At 39.5% G+C, this 24,108-nt stretch overlaps 3 protein-coding genes across 3 annotated transcripts; 1 reads left to right on the top strand and 2 right to left on the bottom strand.

The window, feature by feature from the left end:
* The first annotated feature begins 11,912 nt into the window (after positions 1 to 11,912).
* Positions 11,913 to 12,920, top strand: K441DRAFT_658107 (uncharacterized protein). Its single transcript, XM_067648286.1, has 3 exons — positions 11,913 to 12,470; positions 12,536 to 12,594; positions 12,646 to 12,920. Exon 1 carries the CDS (start codon positions 12,178 to 12,180, stop codon positions 12,463 to 12,465), a length of 288 nt encoding a protein of 95 aa, XP_067505537.1. The 5' UTR covers positions 11,913 to 12,177; the 3' UTR covers positions 12,466 to 12,470; positions 12,536 to 12,594; positions 12,646 to 12,920.
* A 4,309-nt stretch (positions 12,921 to 17,229) lies between these two features.
* Positions 17,230 to 19,410, bottom strand: K441DRAFT_608693 (uncharacterized protein; the record flags this gene model as incomplete). The annotated part of the gene is made up of 1 exon (XM_067645479.1): positions 17,230 to 19,410. One exon carries the CDS (start codon positions 19,408 to 19,410, stop codon positions 17,428 to 17,430), a length of 1,983 nt encoding a protein of 660 aa, XP_067505536.1. The 3' UTR covers positions 17,230 to 17,427.
* A 579-nt stretch (positions 19,411 to 19,989) lies between these two features.
* On the bottom strand, positions 19,990 to 22,440 carry K441DRAFT_658104 (HET-domain-containing protein). The gene has a single exon (XM_067648285.1). It carries the CDS (start codon positions 22,302 to 22,304, stop codon positions 20,391 to 20,393), a length of 1,914 nt encoding a protein of 637 aa, XP_067505535.1. The 5' UTR covers positions 22,305 to 22,440; the 3' UTR covers positions 19,990 to 20,390.
* Between the last annotated feature and the right edge of the window lie 1,668 nt (positions 22,441 to 24,108).

Here is a 24,108-nt window from a genome sequence, read left to right as displayed (position 1 = left end):
CTCTAATTGGCCTAGATCCTTATTAATAACGTTAGACATAACTTAGCGGTTAAAGGGATACCCTTATTACTAAGGACATTTATAGTGTAATAAAAAATCTATATATTTATTTATTATTACTACTAAGCATATTAATATTATAACTATATAAGCCTATTTAGGTCCTCTCTAGAGCTCTTACTACGTAGAGACTTAATACTTTAAATAGTTTTAAAGAGCGCTTTGTACTTCCTATACCTTCCCACTTTATTAATATAACCACTTATTTAAGATCTAATTCCTCCTTATTGATAGTAGATACACTTTCCGCTATAAAATACTCTTTATTAACATTTATTGACTTAGGCGATTTTAAACTTCGTTTCTTTAATACTGCTTTTACTTTTTCTTTAAGCGTAGGGCACCTACGCCTTATATACTTATAATAATATTAGTATTACGTGTATAGATTAATAGATAACTCTACCTCTATAATAAATCTTTCCGACTAAATTCTTCGTTATAGTGCGGGCATTTTTTATAATTGCGCTGCTTGCTATAGCACTATAATTACTCAGTATATACTCTAACTAATATTAAATTATTCTTACCGGCCTATGCCTTTAAAGATTAGTACTTTTTATAAACTCTCCCCTATACCTAGTATATAAGCATTTATAAGGTTTCACTTAGGTAAGGTCGTAAGTTAGTAGATAAATTTTAAAATTACTAAGTCTTATAAATCCTCTTTTACAATTAGAATATGTGCACTTATAAGGTCTTATCCGGTTAGGGTTATATATTTCTAAGTGGCCTTTATAGCTTTTACGTAATAGTAATCTATAATATACCCCGCATTCCTTTTTCGCCATTAAGTAGGTTCTAATAGATAAAGAAATATAGTAGGGCATGGAAAGAGGTGGCCAAGTTTATAGAGAGCGGCTACTATATAGCAATTATATAGAACAGCTAGGCGTACTATTTTCGTTAACGTATTAGGCGTCTTTTATATAGTTAGTAGCGCAATTAAAGTTTATATAGACCACAACGTGGCTTAATAAGGCGCTGTTAAAGCTAACTTATAATAAGAAACCTTTATATTCTTTAGCTTATTATAAAGAGGAGCTATTTTAGTTTTTTAACTCCGCTTACTAGTCCAGTTTAGGGAAAATAGAGAGGATTGTAAAGGCAGCCGTCTTTTTTTAGAGTAGAGTGCATTTAGAGTACCTAGCGGATGGGGGCTCCCTAGCACTAACTGCTGTATTAATTCCATTATTAGATAGTTCTTAAATCGACTAACTTCTGGCGTAGAATTTCGCCATTTAGATATATAGATAAGCATTCTAGCACTCTTTAATCCCTTGGATTTTTTATATAATCTTCCCCGCTTAGTTAATTATATCTAATTTATACGCTTTCTCTTTTATAAATACTTACCCTACTAACTAAGACCTCTTTAATATTCACTAATTCTAATACCGATTCTATAACCATAATATGCTATAAAACTAGTAGTCCGCCAAAAAACGCGTTAGCATCGCCCTCTAGTATTAAGAAATGGTCTTAAAGAACGCCTACTTAAAATACGTTAACCCTACGCTTAAGGTCTTATAAGCCTCAACCTACAAAAACCCTTCCGCCGCGGCGTAGACCTTTTCTTAAACTACTGCTTAAACTACGCATTTAAATATATAAGCTTCTTTTAGGCGAATCTGCTAAAATACTAGTTATTAAAACAAAGTAGGAATTCTAATCATTATTCCAATATAAGTTAATAATAGCCGTAGAGTAAGGATTAGGAATAGATAGTATAATTCTATACACTTGCTATTAAATTTACTATAAGGCGCGTGACGTCCTCTACGCCAATAAAACCTTTTAATTTAACAGCCCTTCTACTCTCGCTCTATTTTAGAGGAATCTTCGTCTAAATACTACGGCAAAGATATTATTACTTAAAGTGGCTAATATACCTAGTAAGGCAGTAAATCTTAAATATAGCAACGATACTAAGCCTATAGAGTTGCTACTAGCAGCTAAAGATCGTGTTATTATTAACGACCTCTATATCGCTTAAGTACTACATCTATACTAAAAGAATATCCTTTACTAAAATCTACGTTCTAGGGATCTATTCTCCCATATTCCTATATTTTAGTTAACCCCTTTTGCTAATACTTACCTCTCTTTATCTAATAATGTCGTAAAGCTTCTTATACGCTATAGCGCATATATTAACAGATATCGTCGTACTATAGGCCGTCTACTTACCTATACTGTCTAGAAATGTCGCGAAAGCCTAATAAGATACCTTCTTAATAAAGGGGCAGACATTAACGCGTAAAGCTTAGTATTTTTACTAATTGTTACTTATAATAAAGGCCATTATAGCATTATAGAATATCTTATTAATAGAGGTGCTAATATTAACGCGCGGACCAACTATAGATCTCTACTAAGTAGAGCTTATATAATAGGCTATAAAAATATTATCCTTCTTCTTATCTAGAATAGGGCTAAGATTAACTACCTAATTAAAATGGACTAAGAAATTCTATAGAGTAAGTACGGTTTAGTAACCTCTAAAATACGGCATTACCCGCTACTGTACCATGCAGTGCTTAGGGGGCATAAGACTATTATTAAGGTTTTATTTTAATATAGTGCCTAAACCCATATTTTAGGTGCTAAGGGTAATATTATATAGCTTAAACGCGAGATATAACGGAGCATTAAGAAAATGGGAGTAGTAATAGGTGCATCTTATTACCTCAGAAATAGTTAGTAAAAAAAACCTCATTTAATACCTACTACTAACCTATTAGAATAATAGGAAACCCTATAAAAGTTCCGTAGCATTAAATAAAAGAAACATAGTTTAATTTAGCTACTTTAAGTTAGCTAGGGAACGCTAGAGTAAGGAAATAGCAGTTTATTAAATGCTTACTAGATTTAATAAATTATAATTACTACTTACTTATAAAACTCTAAGGAACTTTCTAAGGCTTTAAGTAATTTACTAAACTGTATTTTTATAAAATAAGGCGATAGCAATATTTGCTCATTAGTAATACTTTTAATTAGTTTATACTTAACAGATAAAAAAGAACATAAAATGTAAATACTTAGAATCTCTAGCCGCTAATATATTGAGCGCCTATAATATATACGAGTTATAGCCAAAACAGTATCTTAACTTACGACTAAATGTCTTATCGAATGTCTTATTACCTATTTTTATTACCAATTACTGACTAAATAACGACGTAGTCGTTAGTCTATTTACTACCTCCCTAATGTATATAGTAAGGCTCTAGAGCCTCTTATAATACTATAGAGTTTTTATTCCTAATCGTCCGTTTAACACTAGGTCTAGCTTATCGCAGAATTTTTTTCCTCTAATAAACCCTATCTCCCGCTTAACTAACTAACCGTCTATTACGCTAGCATATAGGCTGGCCTATAGATACTTGTAGTAGGTTTAAAAAGGGAATAATATCTAATAAAACAATATACTATAGTAGTCTAGATTAATTACGCTATGTTTTATACAGATTGTTAAATAAAGAACTCCTATTAATTAGTAATAAATTCCAGCTATCTATTAATAAAAAGCCGCTTATATTCTAAGCTGTGCCACATTAGTGGCACTCTGCTAAGGGGTCTTAACTAGTTTTTAAGGTCTACGTAATTCCCACACCTACTTCTTTTTAATTATTCTTATCTATACCTCTCTAATCCCCTCCTAAAAAAGACTCGTAAAACTACTATTTACTAACGCCCTATAAAGCATATTAAGGAAGTAAAAGTAAATTATAAAAGAGCCTTAATCTAGTTATCTACCCTACTCTATACGCAAAGGACTAAAGATTATCGCTATACCTATATGGACTTTTGTAAGCTTAGAGCGTCCTTACTAGTAATCTTTTTAAATTGGATTAGAGTGGATTTAACACCTAAATTCACTTTAAAGCTATTTTGCACCTCTTAAATCTAGAAGCTTTATAGAGCTCTAACGTAAATATATACTATAAATAGTAAGTCTTAGCACGATCTTAGTATTAAGGTAAGGAAGTAGTTAGGGGTAATACTTACCAAAATTGCACCCTAAATTAACTCTAATTAGCTAAATATACCTTATCTACTCTAGCCTTATTACTATCAACCTTAATCGCGGCGTATTCCTCCTATAGATTATCCTCATTATCTACTAACTGGGTGGCGGCGTCTATAGCCTTTAAAGCAGCCAGCTAAGCCTTTACAGCTTCCTTAAAGGGCCGCGGCTGGCACCCCTACTTCCTTATTATTATATAAGCCTTTCCGCGGAGGCCTATAAAAGTGGCGAAGACACTTATTTGCTTTAATTATATCTATCTATAATTAAGAGCGACGATCCTTAAGTAGTATCTTTGCGCTACTAAATAAGCGCGGATTATAAGAATATCTAGGGCATATTAGGCACGATTAATTGATCCTTAGTAGTGGCAGGATCTCGTATAGTAAGGTAATAATTTATAACGGCGACAAGGCGAGAGCAGATAAGGAAATAGAAAGGTATAGGTAGAAAGCTTAATAAGGAGGCCTTAATTTCAATATCGTAATTGCCTCCCGTTACGTATTTAACACCACACACCGACTATGAGATGCACCCCCCCCCCTTAGCTGCCTTCTAAGTTAGGTATAAATCTAAATCTTTAAGAGCTCCACCGCCTCTAATCTACTCCGCTCTACTAATAAAATTAATAGATTTATATCTAGTACGAGCCTTAATCTAGCCAGGAGCTCCTCTAATCTAAAAAGATTACTAGAGTTTTTATAGAGTACCATAGGAAAATTAACTCTATAATTAAAAATCTTAATTATATTAATAACTATTAATATTTACGCTTATAAAAATAGCTCGTATAAGTAATGTTAAGTAGCTCCTTACCCTTTACCCTTATCTATCTTTAGGATATCCTCTAAACGCTTAAATGCGTCCTTATCTCCTAGCTTAGTTTTATCTTCTGCCCTCTCTCCTTTAATATCCCCTAGCAATTCCAAGGCTGCTATATAAGATGACGGTGAAATCTATATCACTATTCAATTGATATATGCATTAAGCCTTTTACATCCGCAATTTATATAAGAGAGTAGCTTGTTCTTAAGCAATAGAACCTACTCTCTTAGCATCGCAATATAGGATCTTAGATGCGCTCGGACAGCTATAAGTTTGTATACTTGCATTTCCAGGTCCTTAACCCACTCTTTCTTCTTCTATTAGCACTTATGCGCTACAATATAGTTCCTTTTAAGATAGCTTTCGCGCTTAGCTAAAAAGGTAGGGTTAGCGGCACTATCTTCCTTAGAGACACTAAGAGGTCTACGGCTACGGCGTATTTTCTTTTCTAGTATAGTTGTAGTGCTAGTAGTAGCTTTTAGAGACGCCTTATATCGTTTTAGGGGGGGTTGCTAAGCTTATAGCGGGGGCAAACGGTTCCTTATTTCCTAAGGCGAGACTCTTATTTATTTAGGCAGAATTAAATTAGTTCTAGAGCTCTACAATCCATAATATAGCTTAGGTAATAAGTTGTTAGGTTATATAGTTTAGCTATAAATTTTGAGATAGTAGGGGGGCTTTCTTATTATTAATGGGGGTAGGACTACGCTAGCAACCAAAGTCTTTCTAGCGTTGTTTATCCACTTATAGGTTTGCGGAGGTAATAATAGCATATTTTTTAAAGCTATTAAAGTATTACTCACCTAGTCATCCGTATCAGGCGGAGAAGGATAATTATTAATATTGAATTCTCTATTCCGCTTAAAGCTAGAGCTAATAGCACAGAGGGGGTTATAATCCTTAAACGGCAATAAATTACTTTAAGAAGGAGTGTAGAGGACATTCCTAACATAAATACTATCGTGCTAATTGCTCCTATATAGGTCCGGAAAGCTCTAAAAAAGGTTCACTTACTCTATTACTATAACAACAAAGCCTTAATATAAACACTATTATAGTATAATAGATAGTAAAAGACCGGTCTTTGTTAGAATATTGCCTATATTTCTACTTCTTCTTATATAGACTAGAGTTTAAGGGTAATTAAGTTAATAAAAAGTGTCTTAAATATAGGGGCGCATATTTATAAGATAAGATAAGATATTCAATTACGCTATTACGGCTCCCATTAGGGTCCATGCAGCGGGTCTATATAGGTATATATATATAAAAGGGAAACCGTGCAGCTATAGCCGGATAAAACCTCTCCTTCTGCTATTATGTGGCCTGTATAGCCTCTCTTCTAATTAGTAGCTGCTAAGCACAAGTAGACGTCTCTTTAAGGCGCTACAGAAAAGCCATCTTAATGCGTACTTCTAGGTCCCTCTGGTGGGGTATATAGCTAGGGCCTAAGTTCTATCCTAGTTGGTCCAGTTATCTAGGTAGGGCGAGGGCCAGCGGCCCGCAAGGCTGGTGGTATAGAAGTCCGTACGCAGCTCCGTAGCTATAACAGTGCTAGGGCGCATTACTTACCAAATTCTATCAAGTTCTGCCAAGTTCTACCAACTTACCAAATTCTGCTAAGTTCTGCCAAGTTCTACCAACTTACCAAATTCTGCTAAGTTCTGCCAAGTTCTACCAACTTACTAATTTCTACCAAATTCTGCCGACTTATTACGTTCTACCAAATTCTGCCAACTCGCTAAGTTCTGTCAGATTCTACCAGCTTACTAAGTTCTACCAAATTTTGCCATGTTGCCAAATTCTGCCAAATTCTATCGAATTCTGCCACATCTATAGTATTCTGCCATATTCGGCGAATTGCCGCAACATTACCGCAATTTATTGTCCCTCTTCTTAAGGTACTTCCTAGTCTCCTCCCTTCGCCCTAGCTAGCTCCCTAGCTAGTAAGAGGTATAGTAGGAGGTTTATCTACATAAACTAGTCCGCAACTGCCTTTATAGCATTTAGCTTGGCTAAAAGCTCTCTATATAAGGATATTCCGGCGCGGTAATACATTTCTGCCCAGCTAGTGATGTACCTAGGGTAGTACACTATTACGTATATTATTAATTATTAGTTATGGCCGCATAGGCAGGCCAGAGTTAGTTACCCTAGTACTTTCTAATAGTAGAGGTATCTATTAAGTCCTATATATTCTGTTCTAAGCAGTATATTAATTATACTCTTTATTTTAGTAAGCCTTATATAGCGTTTATAGACCTTCTTATTCCATAGTTTAGCCTAGGCCGTTATACAGTATATAAGTATACTCTAGTACCTTTCCCACTCCTTTTTCCACTGCTCTTTAAACACCTCTTATACCCTAGTCCTTCTGCTCTTCCTATACTGCGCTTTAGATAGGTCCGCCAGCCGTATATCTATCCCTATAATAGCAGCCGCTATCCTCTTAAGCTTATCCCTTCTAGTAGGCTATATTAGTGGCCTCGTTCTAGGTCGGAGCTAATAGGCTATTATAGTTTGTATAGTATTGCACTCTCTCTTAATATATTCTCTTACCTACCCCTCCCGCGTCCTTTCCGCGTAGGCTACAGCTAGCTCCTCTAAGTGTATTTAGAGCGGCAGAAACCCCATCTCGTGCTTTAGCACTGCTATTAGCGTTAATTTATACGCCCCTATAATAGTACAGAGGCATAGGTTCTACGCTACGCCCAGTTAGTATAGCTTAGCTTTACTTATCTCCTTAGGCTTCGACCACTCCAGTAGCGAGTACTAGGTGCTATATCTATATAAAATTATCGGTCAGACCACGGCGGAGTATATCATCCGCGCCTTCTAAAAGGAGGCGCCCTATATAGAGGCTATGAGTCGGGTTAGTGCGGCCATTTGCGTAACCGTCTTTGCCTTAGCGATATTAATATACAGTCCCTATTTAAGCTTTAAGTTAACCTATACCCTTAGCACGCGTAGGTTACTAACTAGGCCTTCTATAAATCCATATATATTAACTATGGCCTTTATATTAAACTTTTTATAGCTTCTTATAAAATAGATAAGGTAGTACTTTTTTAGGGCAAACACTACCCTATATCGGCGTGCCTACTTTATGTATATTTTATACGCCCTTTCTAGGGCTCTATAGTTCTCCTCCGTGGTCTTACTATATATTAATATATTTAAGTTATTAACAAACCTAAACGCTATAGTAGTACCCCCTTATAGCTCTAGCAGGAGCGTATAGGCAAAAAAAAAGAAATAGGATCGGCAATAGCGCTAAGCCTTAGGGTATACCAGTATTCGTCTATATTATTTACGCCATATATCCTCTAATTAAGAGCCTCGTTATTTAGTCTTTAAGGAAGAACTTTATAAACTATACTATCCAGTAGGGCACGGCCTAGGCTTTTATATTATAGATCATTCTTTTATAAAAAACTCGGTTAAAGGCCCCGGAAATATTAAGGCTAAGTAGTAATACTACTAGGTTTAGATTGCTTCTCTATACTATATATACCTATTAAGTTAGTAGTTCTAGCGCTATCTACGTTAAGCACCCCAGCCTTACTCCTATCTAGCTAGCTAGTAGTATACCCGTCTCTTCCGCAATTCTAAACAGTCTATTAGCTACTATTCTCTTAAGTAGCTTCCTAATAGTATTAAGCAGCGCAATTAGCTAGTAGGCCTTTACTATAGAATAGGACGGCTTCTATAGTTTTCAGAGGACTACTATAATAGAGTCTTTAAACGGTTTCGGGTAGTATCCAATTCCTATATAGCTGTTAAAGAGCTTAGCCAGTACTAGGGCCAGCTACTCTCCGCACATCTTAAGAAATTAATTAATAATCTTCTTTAGGCTTAGGGCCTTATTAGGGGTAAGCCCCTTTAGAGCCGCAATAATATCCTCCTCCTTAACTTCTTCCTTTATAGTTCTCGGCTCCGGGTATATAAAACCCAGTATATTACTAAGGTCCGCCTCTACAGGTAATAGGAAAAATTACTCTGCAAGGATAGCGGCCTTCTCCTCATTATTATAGTATAGGGTCTCTTCTCCTGGTCTACTAATAGGAGGGAACTATAGTAGGGCCTTCGGCTTCCCGTTTACTATACGCGCCCATTTTACTAACCTCCACACTCCCTTAGGGTCGTTCGTTAGCTTCTTAACGGTATATCTCTATAGCTTATTAGCCTCTCGCCAGATTACCCTTTTCTTCTTATTATATACAACTCTGTAGTTAATCCAATTAGATACTAATTAGAAGGCCTTCCATACCTAGGAAGCCTGCCAGGTTTCCTTTACTACCTCTATACATTCCTCCAACCACGCTTTAGAGGCTTACGGCGAGGGCCACGCGCTAGGTATTGTCTTTGCTATAGTATTTTTAATCGCCTAGTATATAGCCTCTACTAGTGCGTCTAGTTCATCTCTTATATTATATAGGAAACTATATAGGGGTTAGAGCCGGCCCTCCAGTTTGTTTTACACCTCCTTCTAATTAGCCTTCTTTTATAGTAGTCTTTTAGGTAGCGGAGGCCCCTCTAGCGCCTCTATATCTACCTCCGTAGTAATAAGGAAGTAGTTAGACCCTATATACTAACAGTCCTGCCTTTAACTCTATAGCAGTCTATTTATAATCCAAGGGGAGGTAAATACTAGGTCTAGCGTGCTCCTTAATATACCCTTTACCTACATCTTTATGCCCGCCTTAGTAGCTAGGCTTAGGCCAGCTGCCTCTATAGCGCGGATAAGGTTATCCACCGCGTTATCCACACTTATTACTGCTACACCCCCCTAGAAGGGGTGGTGTAGGTTAAAGTCTCCTAATAGTATATATTCTCCTTCGGCTTTTAGTAGCTCCGGTAGTACGCGGAGGCTACTATTTATCTATTAGGGGTTATAAATATTATAGATCTGGATAGTCCGCTCGCGGCCCTTTAGCTTAATCGTGTATACGTCCGCTAAGTAGTGTATAGGCGCCTACTTATTTATATTGATAGCCTTATTTACATAAAAACAGACCCTTATATTGCCGACTCCCGCATATACTAGGTAGTAGGACTTTATAGTATATATTATATTTCCTTAGTCCTTCCTCCACAGCTCCTAGATAGCTTGTATATCCAGCTAGGGGTCCGCCTGCTCCACCTCTTATAAGAAGTAAAGCAGTACGCCATTCCTACTATTGTTGGTATTATACTATATAATTATAAGTAGATTCCAGTGTCCTAATATAAGATATCTATACTAGCCTCTGAGTTAGCTAAGTCGGTACCCTTTGGCGTCTGTTCGCTCCCTTACAACGCAGTTTTAGTACCTCTAGACGCCTCTTTCCAGATCTAGGCTTCTGCTTCCACTTCTGTATTAAGCTCTATACTTTATAGGGGCTCCTAAGTTGCCGGGACTTAAATTAGGGCGTGTATACTGCCATTTAGCGCTATTTAAAGTGTTAATTGGAGGGTTCTCTGGCCCTTTTCCTTCCTAGAGTAATTAATAGTCCGCGGTCGGCCAACCTTCTAGGGGGCCTCCTCTGCCTATACAGAGCTTTCCCACGTAGTCGTTTCCTTTAGCTTCCTTTTCTTAGTTCGTTGCGATGCCTCTTTAGTAGTAATCTCGTATTGTAATTATAGTTACTATCCGTTCGCGGGCGCCTTATAGGTGCCCGCGTAGTATATCGGCGTAAAGGCCCTAATTATTGCAGCCTTCTCCTACTACGTCCGCTTAACGCCACACGCCCCATTCCATGCCTCATAGTCTACCTTGCAGTTAATGCACTTCTTAGGTAGGTCCCCTACGCACTCGCTAGTGTTATATTGCCCAGCGCAGCGTCCGCATCTAGCCTCTCTCCTACAGCTCTTAGCTATATAGTTAAAGCCCTAGGGCGCATATTTATAAATTCAAATATAGATTAATCAGAATTAATTAAATAAGAAAACGCCACTCCTTTAAAGGCACAGCTGCTCGTAATATAAGGGTGAGATTAGGTTGTAATACATTTAGTATATATTTATTAAGAACTAAAACCCTAGCTACTATGCTTTAAACCAAGGCCCTATAAAACAGGGGCATAATATATTACTATAGAATTTTAAAATTTAACTATGCTAACTTATAAGTTGGAATGGTTAGGTATAGTAGATAGTAATTAATAGTATATCTACGTAGCTAAACACGTAACTTTCTAGCTAATCGACGATCGGCCTAGCCTTAAATAGTATAATTTATAAGGATTGTTAGATAAAGAATTCCTATTAATTAGTAACAAATTCAGCTATCTGTTAGTAAAAAGCCGCTTATATTTTAAGCTATGCTATATTAGCGGCACTCTACTAAGGGGTCTTAACTAGTTTTTAGGGTCTACATAATTCCCACACCTACTTCTTCTTAATTATTTATATCTATATCTCTCTAATCCCTTCCTAAAAAAGGCTTATAAAACTATTATTTACTAATGCCCTAAAAGTAAAAGTAAATTAAGATAAGGTAGGTTTTATTAGGATCTTAATTAACGTTACTTAAAAGAGCCTTAATCCAGTTCTCTACCCTACTCTATACGCAAAGGACTAAAGATTATCGCTATACCCAGAATATCCACTTTAAATACCCGCATAAATTTAAACAATGGTTAATACAGGCTCTCTCTATAGATTATATATTAGAGCAATAAATATCCTAATTCTAAAACGTTATTATAAAGGTTAGGACAAAAGCAGAATCTAAAATTATATAAATTACTTCTATTTAGGCGGAATAAAATATATAACGAACTATATACCGAAGCTTTACTCTATTAAACGACTAGACGGCAAACTGGCTGCTGTTTTCGGGGGGGTAAGGCCCCTATTTTTGGGGGTCAACTTACCAACATCTTCCGCTGCTTTAAAGCCTCGCGTACCTGGCAGCCCAGGCGGCAAGACCCACGGGACCCAAGGGCCTTAGACGCTTGGCACTGCGAATCGTCTGTCCTTCGCAATTCCTACTCTGGCTCAACTGGAGGGGCAGAAAATGGACCCCCTCCCCATTTCGTGCTGCTCCACGATGGCAGCTCTTATATATTTCTTCGCCTATCCCCTCTTCTCTTTCTTTTTTTCTTCTCAATCCTTACTCTCTCACCTTTTATTCTCAACCACCCTTTCCACCCAACTCTCCTTCCCCCCTCTCCAACTCCGGCCCGTCAGACTCTCTCCAACGTCTGCTGCTTTTCATTCCACTTTGATCGTCATCATCGTGATCACCAGCCCCCGCCTCCATAAGTCAAGCTAATATGCGACGCCGTCAACGGGCTGTCGACTCATCTTCCGATGACAACACCGATGCCGGGAGCTGCTTCGATCCTGGAGATGAATACAGCGACCCTAATACGAATCCTACGGATACAGATACCGACATCGAGCCAGACGATGCAGATATATCGTGGCTTGTCGAACAAGACAATGTTCATCCGCCAGAATACTACATTAACCAAGAGAATAAGTTTGACGAGGCCGAGTTCGATACTAAAGACTACAGAGACAATACTCTCCTCCTATTTAATGTTATAAAAGGTCGCTGACATCAGTAAGTGCATTATTCCCCCTCCTATCATCTTGTATAGTCGCATCGCTAATCGATCTCCTTTATAGATACTGCACATACGTCCGAAAGGATTTTGAACGGTCAATTACAGAGGTACAGCGGTAAAGTAAAGGCATAGCGCTAGCAGGGGGTTCTCCCGCTTACCCTAATACAGTAGTATCGTAATAGCCGCTTAAAATGGCCGAATTCTCTTAATTCTATATAAATTAATACCTAGTAGGGAGACTATCTGCATCAATTACAGCCTGGCATCGTTCCTTTATACTATTAATTAGCTCCTCTAGTTTATACCTTCCCACCTTCTCCCACGCGTCCTTTACTGCCGCACGCAGCCTATTATATAACATATTTTCAGGGTAATTATCTTAAAGATAGTTTTTTATAATATGCCATACCCTCTTAATAGGGTTTAAGTTAGGAGAATAAGGAGGCTAGAAAATAATAATAATCCCACGCTCTTGCAAGTCCTCCTTTATCTCCCCCGCGGCGTAGCTAGGAGCCCTATCTTATATAAGAATTAAGTATATACCTTATCTTCTTATTAGCTTAATATAACTATAGATTACTAGCACTATATATACACAATAAGACTCTTAGTTAATTAATCCCCAGTCTTTCTCCCAAAAGATCCCTAGCCTAAGTATATACCCGTAAAAATAGCCCTAAAACATCTATCCTTTCTTTCTTTAGTGTCTCTCTATAATATAAATTAGATTCCACTCTTCTCCTACTCTCTATATAACCTATATCCGTATATATCTTCCACCTATAATCTACGTCTTATCGGTTCATAAGATCTAGTACTATTGCTTAAGTGTCTAATTAACGTGCTTACGAGCCTACGTAAGTTGGATTTCCTAATTCTTCTCTAAAATTAGAGGCTTATGTATAGCTAAACGTCGGTAAAAGCCTTTACGGAGGAGAGCAGTGCGAATAGCGTCCTTTTTAATACTAAAGTCTAAAACTTTAGCTAACTTTGCAAAAGATATTCGCCGGTTAGTAGATAACGCATAAATAAACTTAACTAGCTCTTTAACCTATACTTATATAAGGATAGGAGGCCGGCCAAATTACTTTTAAGGGGTTGCTCGCGCTCTATCTTTATATACTCCTCTTATTTAATTGATAGTATAGCTAAGTTACTTATAGATTTAAGAATAAAACCACCTAATTAAGTATAATAGCTGGCAGTCGCGTTTTTAATCTCGTATAAGCTTGGGAGCTCTTAGCCGGCGAATAGGAGGGTGAGGTATAGGCCCTATAGGCTCTTATAAAGAAGGATTAAGTATACTAAGTACAGCTGACATTTGTAAAGGCTAATTAGTATTAATACACACCGAAAAGTATAAGGAACGCGGTACAAAACGCGTAAATTCAATATTTTGTGTATGCTACTGTATTAGGGTAAGCGGGAGAACCCCCTGCTAGCGCTATGCCTTTACTTTACTGCTATACCTCTATAGAGCTATCTCCCTTCGCCTTCTCTACAGCCTCTTCAACTAGGTGTTAGATCAGCGCTAAGGGAAAGAAAAAAGAAGAGTCTGCGGCATCAAGTTATCTAGCACTAAAAGATATTTCGGCTCATATAAGGAGGCCAATGACGCGAAAATCCATCGCAAGCTTAACCGCAAGATGCACCGGGTAGGTAGCGCTCGTTAAACATTCCTTTGCTCTATCCTAAAATCGTAAGTCGAGACTAATAATCTATTATATTCTTTTATAGGTGCTTAGGAAATTGGTTAAAAAACACAAGGTAGATTAACGTAAAGACTAGCAATACCTTTCCAGTTCCCGAAATTATCTTTAATCCCTCCCTAGTGCTTAGTCCCCACGTTTTTCTCCTAGGGCTAATTCTCGCCAATAGCGCTTTTGCGGCCCCAAACCTTACGTCTTTGGAGTAGCTTAGTAGGTTAAATATACGGCCTAGCACTAACTAGCTACCCTTACTGCTAAAGCCTAGTATAGATAACATTCCTATCTTCTATAAGTTAATCACAACCGCCTATAGTATAGAGATCTTAGAAATTAAGCCCTTACTATATATAACCCTCTTACCATTATATCTTAACTGGGTTTCCCCAGATCTACCGCCCCTATAGTCTCCGGTATAGTACGGGTAATATATTTAATTAGAGCGGTTTGTCTTATATCCTCTTAACTCTTATTTTATAAAATATACTAATTAATAGGGAATAGGTAATATAAGTAATATACTCTAGAATATAATAATACAGCACGCTAACGCACGAACATTTGTTAAATACTACCTCCCATAGCGGGTTATAGCGGATACTGCGGCTATTATACGCGGCCTAGAACCTTAATATAAGTTAATGCGGGCAGCGTATAGAATAAGTTAATAGATTAATCTAGACTAGCTCTAAGAGCTTATAGAGGAGTAATCCCTCTCTATTAATAAGGACCCTCGCGTCTATAAACTCCTTACCTAGCGGGAAGAGTTAAAATGCCGCTTTATAGGAAGGCTATAAAACAGCCTATATACTAAGTTCTTAGCTAAGAGATCTTTAATAAGAGGTAGTAGAAAAGAGTAGCGCTCCTAAAGCAAGTATAAGGCATATAGGATCTGGGATATCCTATTTAGGAAATTAAACTATAACTCTTTAGCCTTAAGTTTACCAAGGATATAAAAACTACCTTAGATTTATCTAATAAGATGCCTCTAGCATAGAGGCGCTTAGTTAAGACAGTTATAACCCTCCGGGGGATAACTTTAAAAGAGGAGTTTCGCCGCCGCGACGCTGCTATTAATGCGGTTACTGCGTATTGCAGATTTAAGGAAAGTAGATCTCCCTAGGGGAGGAAGCCTACGAAAAAGGCTAGCCTAGTTCTATTCCCAGACGCTAATCTAAAGGTAATAGCGGCTAGGGCTAAGGAGCAAGCGCTAAGTGTAGCTATATTATTAGTATTTACGGAGAAGAGACCTCTTATATACTTTGTTTGCCTTAGGTAAAAGAGTCTCCTATTTAAAAAGCGAGTATATACGTTTATAAGTCCCGGAGATCTAACTAAGCACTTTAAATAAAAGTATCTGTCCCAAATTAAGGAAGGATAGAAGCCCTAATGTACCATTTGTCCGATGGAGCTTAAGTATAAGATGCATTTTCAAAGCCATGCTCTTAAGATCCATGGGACCGTTTCCTAAAATCTCAATGATATACCCAGCGCGAACGGCCACATAGCTTAGCCCCGCTTTGCTTTTACTTTCTAATTATGCTTTTTCGTTTTCTTAGTTAGGAGGGCATCAGGTTTAATGCCAACATTAATTTACCTTTTACTATGCGCCTCTTTCTTGGTTAATAGCGTTTAGACAGATGTTTAAGAACAAACTAGATTATTTAAATAGAGATTTTGCTTTTAGTATTAATTAACGGCTTAAAGAATACACCAGGGATATTTGACGCAGCGAGATTATAAAGTTATTAGCACAAACAATTTGTTGGTATTAAGAATTGATATTTGGATATTTCCTAAGATCTATCGTGTGTCTTTAGATCGCGTTAGCGCTGGCTATTAAAATCTTGACCAAACAGGCTTTGATATAATAATAATAATAATTCTTCTTTAATTAACGTCTAATATAGATGCTATCTAGCCCCACGCAGACTACTCCGTATATAAGGGAAAAGTAATATTAACGGGAAAAAACCCTTGCTGCTGGGGGGGAGGAAAAACCCTATAAGCCACCTCAGTAGGATAAAAAACCCCGATTTGCCATGTCTATCTATAGCGGCGGCCCTATAGGTTTACGGCTACGTCCTGTCCTCCTTAGATGTTCGAACTTCTTAGGAACTACTACTTCCTTCTCTAGCTTACCCTAGCTAGGGTTTACTACGTCCTAGCTAGGCCTTACTAATTAATTGCCGTACTGCTGTTTCCCGTATCTTAGCTATCCCCTATATGCTATTTCTTGTCTAACTATTGCCATATACGCTATACCTTCCCCCCCTTAGGGCCTATTAAAGGCGTAAGGGGGATTTATCCGTTCTAACCACCGTAATACTAATAAGCGAGCGGGATATTGTATATTTAGGTATCTTTTATGCCTAAGCCCCAGCTAGGCCCTTTCTAAGGGTTACCACTCCGTTAAAAGAAGATAGGGAAAACCATAGGTCGCAATCTAGGCTGCTAGGTAGTATTTAGTAGAAAAAACGGTAAGTAACCGCATACTCCGCAGGCGATCGCCCTAGGGGTTAGGAGGGGCCGTATATTTACTCATTTGTCTACTTATTTGCTCGCGATCGCTTATTCATTAATATAAGAGGTCGTTAATGCTTTCTATTAGGGGTCGGGGGATGCTATTAAATGCCGTATATCCACGTTGGATTATATAGGTGCCTTAATAGGAGAATAGCGTAGCTGAATTGTAGAGGGCCATAGTAGTGGTTTTCGAGATCTTACTATCTGAAAAATTTTCACTACCGCCTACAACGCTCATAACCACGACCACCAGGTCCTATCGCACGCTGTACGACGTCTCTGCGTTGGCTCTGAGTCTGAACTTCGAAGACCCAGGTTCGTAGCCGTCACCACGTACAGGTGCAGAGTCCGTTTTCGACGGCCACAGGCTTTGATATAACCTTAAGTTTTGGTAACCTCATGTGAAGCGAGAGGGATTTTAATGGCAAACCCACGTGGGAGGGGGGAATTCTCAGGTTCATATCTCGCCGAAAGAGGATAGAGACTATTCACTGGTTAATATTTTCATGTTTCTTTGAAGTCGGTTCGTAGTTGTGCCGTTCTTATGCACATAGTGATTCCAGCCGCGCCTAGCATCCCTGCCCCAGCCCGTCAAAATGGCTGATGCCTCTCCCCAAGTAATGAACAAATCATTCTGCTTTCAGCTTCGATTACTGCAACTCTTCAAAGTCATAAAATGGATATTCTTGAGTGAAATTTCTTACCATTGCAAGGAAAATAACTACAAGAGATGAACGTCCTCAAGATTTGCTGTCCCACCTCGCAAGTCCTCTATAATTTCGCCCTTCATATAACCCTCAATGTAACACTCTCCAACAACCTCATAAGATTGTTTGCTGTCGCACCTCCTCAATACTACAGGTACACTGCAACCCAGCAGCACCCATATTTGATCCCCTTTTCGTGCTCGGCAGGAAACCATTCCAATCTTTCCCATATTGGTTGTCATTAGCCTTCGAAGCATCCACATCGTGGTATCTGTGAATCTGGAGAGAAAGGAGTACATATTAGACATATCATTCAACTTTATCTCCCTTGGTTTCTCAAATTTCTCAGATGCTTTACATATCTCTTCGAAGGAGTGCCCCTGGATATGTAAATCCTTGTTACGTTGAAACCAATCCAGGAACCGGGGATGTAGTTGTGTGGCTCCAGGAGTCTCTATCGCTGCACGACACAAAGGTTGGAACTCGTCAAAAAGATACCCCACAGGTGATTCACACTTCAAATATCGATCTATCCGGTTCAGTAATAGGCAGCGTCCGATTCGCTCCAGGAGCATAGTGGCATGTTTGGCATTGATCTTGTTTTGAGAAACTGCCTCCCTTGTTCCATGTATATTGGCAGAAGAGGTTGAATTAATGCTGTCATAAACCCTATTCCACGCTGCTTCGCCTCCGTCCGTATCTCCATGACTAAGTTTCAATCCTCCTACACCATCAATATAGTCTATCTTAATGCCCTGGCAGTTTAACATTCGAGAATCGTCTGAAAAGGTGACCTGTAAGGGACCCTTGATTCGCCCAGCAGCATAGGAAATAGCATCGTCACGCATGTGCCGCGACGGGCGACAGTTTCCAATATGGTGTCCGGCGGTCTGGCTAACCATCAGGGGAACAACTGCTGGTATAGTGGCCACTCTCCAGCCCGGAACCCATGAAGGCAATAACGATTCGAGTGAGGGGTCCGCTGCAAATCGAGGAAAACGATCGACGAAGCAGATAACATCTAGGTCGTTGTAAAGTTGCACGAATGATTTGACCAAGCCTATATATACTTCATTCACATCATCTTGGTATGCAGGAGCCTCTGACAGGTATCGGTCTTCAGCCAAACCCAGGAGAGAGTAGATCCGGTCTCGAGGATCAGTAGCCTTGGAGTCTCCAACATAAGCCATCAATGCTGTTAGTCGCATTGGAACCCGTTTTTGATACAAGTTCAGTAAGCGCCGTCGTGCCCATGCTGCATGAAACGCTCTATTCGAAATCAACGTCTCCTCGATTTTCATGCAGATATCTATCGCAATAGTAGCTGCGTTGAGTTGCTTTCTATCGATCTTTTCCTTCCCGTATCGGAATGTGAATTTCCGAGCGACGACATACTCTTGAAGAGTCCATACTCTCGTCCACCATGGTTGTAATAGCAACTTCTCTAACGAAGCCCAGGCTTTTGGATCGTTCAACTCATCACCTAGCTCAACCATTTCCCTCTGGTCGCGTAATCGTTGTCCGTTCCGGAACACCACTCGCAAGAATTTTATGCCCTGTTCACATTCCTTATCCCCTTCTCCAAGCCAACCCACTACTTCTTCGGCTTTCTCATAGATCTTATTCATTATATTGACCTGTGCACTGCGTTCCAGACTTGCCGTTTCGTCTATCCCTTGGTTGATACAAATACAGTCTATCCACCACCAATGACCCTTAAGCAGTGCATCATCACAAATAGCACCCAGGATAGGCGAAAGGGATTCCAGTGTCAGGAAGGAACTCCCATTGATAACCATTTTGTGCGAAAACTGTGCTACACCCCATACATAGGACAGTGCGATAAAGTTTGGGCGTTTGGGGTCTTCAATCGAATAGTTCTCAAGCCAGCCGATGATGGATCCAGATCTATCCCTTTGGAAACGAACAAGCCGTATTTGCGAAGATGGAGGGTTGAGGGGCGTGAATGGATAGTCGTTAACTCTCTCAATCTCCATGGTAGCGTCTTATGATGCCCTATAAAGTGAGATGCAAGATATAAATGTGTGCGGGACACGCAATTTCGATGTAAGGCTAGCAGGCTACCACATGATGTTTGTCATGCTCAACACCCCACGCGTTGCAATAAAATATCCTGGAGGTTCACTTCGTATGTATAATTTGTCGCCGCAACAGGAATCCAGGAAATAACAGAATCTTCCCACCTAATGAGTACATACAAGCTCGAACTGAGTCGGGCCCTATGAGGCAGCAATAAAGCGCCCTCAGATCTGACTTGGTGGGGACACTGCATCCAGGAATATATATTCCCAAGGTAGGTCCTTATTAACAGCCCAGGGCGGTTCAAGAGGCGTTCAGATGCTCATAGATACAGGAGCTCGATGCCCATTCGGCTGCCAGCGCATCGACATTGAGCGATTTTAGCGCGTGGTGAAAATGGCCAAGGCGAGCCGCTTGGATGTGCATGAGTCAGAAGTGGGGAAACAACCGACCCTAGTATGCCACCAAGTTGCTAGCACAAACAATTTGTTCCTACCAAGAAACTACTGGTGCCACCAAGTTCCTAGCACAAACTGTGAGGGTTCAAGTATGTGTATTACTCTAGATACAAGACGTAGCGCGAGGAATCAGAAAGAAGCTTGAAAGTTCCTCGCGCTTTTAAAGAATCTAAACGAGATCACATGATGTCTCAACACGTGTTCTGTACTTGTTGGGCTTGTGTCGATCTGGTGCCGATCACTACTATATTAGGTTCACCGATTCGGTCAACGACTTAGTTTACTGACCCACCTACCTCATGTATATATAGTCTCTTTTCTTTCATAGATCAATCTTTATACGAGTTTTCCTGACCTGTATTTTACGGTCGACAGCTTGTCAAAAACGGAACAAGAGGAGCTGTTAGCTTAACAGCAGTGTGGCTGAGATACCCAAAGAACTAGACTATCCTTGCATCAGTATCAAACGATAAAGGATGCTACCGAATGCAAAATGTGGCTACAGAGAGGAGACCTTCATCGTAGCACTCATCTAGCACTTTCCAGTCCATGAGACCGTTGACAAACGCCATTCCGACAACCGTGTACCACGGTTTGTTTGGAACTGGCCTTAAAATCCAAGGTGCGTGCATACCAAAGAGGTACACCAAGACATCGCCTTCTTGAACATCTGGGACTGCAATGGCAAGAAGCCCCCCTTTCGTGACCACAAGGGTTCTTCCGCTACAGGCAAGCAATGTCGCCGTAAGAATATATGCGACGAATGCCCGAATCGACAGTCCGTCCAGCTCCAGTCGAGGTACAAGTCCGTCGAGCCCGTCGATCTCTTCAAGCCGCCCATGTGTTGGGCCAGCCACCAAGTGGAACCAGTAATCCCATTGACGATCTTCGGCATTGACTCGGAAACGACCGCCATCCATCGTCTGTTCCGGTTCGTCCCGGAAGCGAGCTTGGTCCGAATTTGCCAGAAACAGTCGATGGAGACCAGAGCTCCGAGATGCGTGGCGTAACTTCTCCGGCGGTAATTGGAGATCTTTCTTCTCAAAAGTTTGTGCGACATGCAGTCCGGATTTTGCCATTGCGCTGACTGCCGTAAGGTCATACCTCCATGTGCCAGTCCAATCGGTATGTTCAGGAATGTGATGAGCGCGTGCAACAACATCCAAATACACTCCTTCAAGCATAAGGATCTCGCCGTCATCTGAAGTCCAAACATCCCAAACAGGAGTCCAAGAATCTTGAGCTGCTAGATAGGTACCTGTGTACTTTGTGACATTAGTTTGAGCAGAGAAGTCGACCACCCAAGACGGATATTGATTGGATTGCGACTTGAATGACAGCATGCTCAGACAGCGGAGGTTGTCTCCATCTCCTTGGAAGATCAGAAAGTCCATGACTTCCCTATATAGATCCCAGTGCGAGCGCTGATAATCAATTATGAGGTCCGTCTTTTCGTCGTTGCGGACCAAACCGAGAAAGCCATATATGTAATCATGCGGTACTGTCGACAGTCTCCCGACAGAGAGCGCGATGGCTGCATACAAAGGCGCAGGAAAATCACCTCGGTTGGAATGATATCTCATTACTCCCAAAGAGGCGAGGGTGATGAGATCGCCAGAGTGACTCTTTGCGTCATGGTTGCTCATGCCCAAGCGCTGTTGCAAATCTTTATACGATGACTCCATGTTAAGGTCGTGGGCAACGTTGCGGATTGACCTCTCACTTACGGCCGAGACTGCCTCAAAGAATTGGGCGCACTCGATAAAAGCGCTGCCGCACTGGAATATCGGATCTTTCTTGGGAAGCAGGAATTCTTGACTCACCCAGACTCTCTTGAACCATGCCCGCTTAGAAATTGCCTTTATCAAGAGAGAAAGCTTCTGCAGCTCAAAGAAGTATCGTTCGGCAAGCTCAACGAAGCCTTCTGATTGAGGATCCGGCTGAGAAGGTACGCTATTCTCTGACAGAGCATTTACGAGCATGTCTGAAGCGAGATCAGCCTCTCCAAGCCATGCCAACATATCGCTGCATTTCGAGTAAATTGCTCCCATCAAGCTAACTTGTGCGTTCCTCTCGACCGCGTCGCTTTGGTTAATGCAGACCGCGTCAACCCAGAACACTTGATCGGAGTCACTTTTGCGAATATGCCATAAAGCCGATTCCAGATTAATGGTAGCTTCGAATGGACTCCCGTCCACCAAGATGGGCTTCGTAATTGTTGCATCTCCCCAGACGTAGGACAGAGCGGTGTATGTCGGATTATCATCCAAGCAGACTGCCCGGAGACTACAACGGATTGGTTCCTTGAAGGCACCACGTTGAATAGTTAGCAGCCGAATCTCGTTGTTTTCGGGACTCAAGCGTTGTGGATAGAGGGTCGCAGCGGTGTTCATGATGGACCATTTCACTCTTGTTGGTTGCAATTAACCTTCCGCGGGCGTTCGAAGCCTGTGAGCTAAGAACAAGTTTATTCCTTTATATGAGAATGATTTAACGTTCACCGAAAAGGGGAGCGAGATTTCACGGACTAGAGGAAAGCAATGGTATTCGATTACCTCAGAAGCTCAGACTAAGAAATCGATTGCGGATATAGGAATATCCGCACCGTCCGCTAAGCTGATTTAGGACGGCAATCGTTTTCTTAGTCTGAGGCCCTTTGGCGAGATTTATAGAAAACCTAAACACTATTTATATAAGAAGACTTTATTAACTTTAGTAAAATTAATCTACCCTCCTATAATACCTATTAATATTAAAATTATATTAAATTATACTAAATTATAGAGAAAAGCTTACTTTATAAGTTATAAAATTCTTAACTTCTTATATGTAAGGGAACTTTATAGACAGGGGGCTATAAGGACACGATTGGAACAGGATAGATTGGCGAGAGAGACGAATCCTTAAGGAGGTAAGGCCTTGGGGATCGTAGAGACTTTATACTACGGGCACGTGCCTCCGGCACGTGACCGACGGACGTCCAAGGGGTGTCCAGGGGTTGTCCTAAGGGCAACCTAAGGTGACCGCAATAATATCCCTTACATTGCCCCCCCCCTTCTTACGGTTAGTCCCCGATCGCCATTACCTTATAGTAGAGGGAGATTATAAGGGCTTATCTTAGAAGGGGTTTGGAGAGATATTAGTATGCTATTATATATTATCTATCTAATCCCTACTTTAAACTCCTAAAAACCTTAATAAGGAAAAAATATAACTAGAGAAAAGATATAAGGATTATTAGAAGACCTATTAAAAGCCTATTAGAAGTATACTAGTAACTACCTAGGCTAACTTAAGGATTTTTATATAACTCTACTTCTAAGCCTTTATACCGGTCTATAATTAATTATAAGTATTATAGGTAATTTAGTATTCCTTATATAGTTCCATAGAACCTTTAGTATAGGATTTAATATATAGGGCCTTAGCTTACTGTTATCTTTTAACTACTAAGATATAATCCGTAATCTTCTTTTATAATCCTCTACGTTACTAATATATTACTTCTATATTCGCCCTTAGGCTATTAAATATAGTTAAGGTATTAATTAGTTAATTAAGGAGACTTATCTCCTAAGATTTAGTATATATGCTTTTAAATCTAGTGGTCCTATACTATATACTTAGCGTAGCTTTACTACTTAGTAAATAGGAGGGATATTTTATAATAGTATCTATAGCTATTATACAATTACTAAGGACGTCTATAATGTTATTCTTTAATACTATAGTATTATTTAGGTATAATTTAACCTATATACGTCTTTAATTAACGTCTTAATTGCCTTCCCTACTGTATAATTAGTTTTTCTTATAAGGAAGTAGTAGTTAGATAACGTATACTTATATTTCCTTTCTTCTAAATAGCGCTATTATAATAGAGTTATATTAGCAAGGTTGCGGCTATTTACTAAAAGGGTATTAGAAGGTAAAGTATAAGACAACTTACTTATTAAGCTGCTGCTCCTTTTTCTTAATACCTTACTTCTCTCTATTAACCTTTATCCAATCTTAGACGTATCTTTAATATATTATTAAGATTTTCTTCTTTTCTATTATTAATTTAATATACCTCTTTATTCTCCTACTAACTACTCTTTTAAGCTAATTCCTTAGCGTATCCTAGCCCTACCATTATATATAGAACTCTAACCCCCGCTAACCCGCAACTAGTGCTGGTCCTACTTAAATGATTTT

The sequence above is a fragment of the Cenococcum geophilum genome (genome assembly GCF_001692895.1).
Source record: "Cenococcum geophilum 1.58 unplaced genomic scaffold K441scaffold_15, whole genome shotgun sequence".
Classification (NCBI taxonomy): Eukaryota; Fungi; Ascomycota; class Dothideomycetes; order Gloniales; family Gloniaceae; genus Cenococcum; species Cenococcum geophilum.
Note: the sequence above shows the minus strand (reverse complement) of the source record. Positions and strands in the feature narration are given on the sequence as shown.

Bases quoted from the DNA above. Each gene is read 5' to 3' on its own strand.
- K441DRAFT_658107 (XM_067648286.1), top strand. From the start codon at position 12,178: ATGCGACGCCGTCAACGGGCTGTCGACTCATCTTCCGATGACAACACC.
- K441DRAFT_658104 (XM_067648285.1), bottom strand. From the start codon at position 22,304: ATGAACACCGCTGCGACCCTCTATCCACAACGCTTGAGTCCCGAAAAC.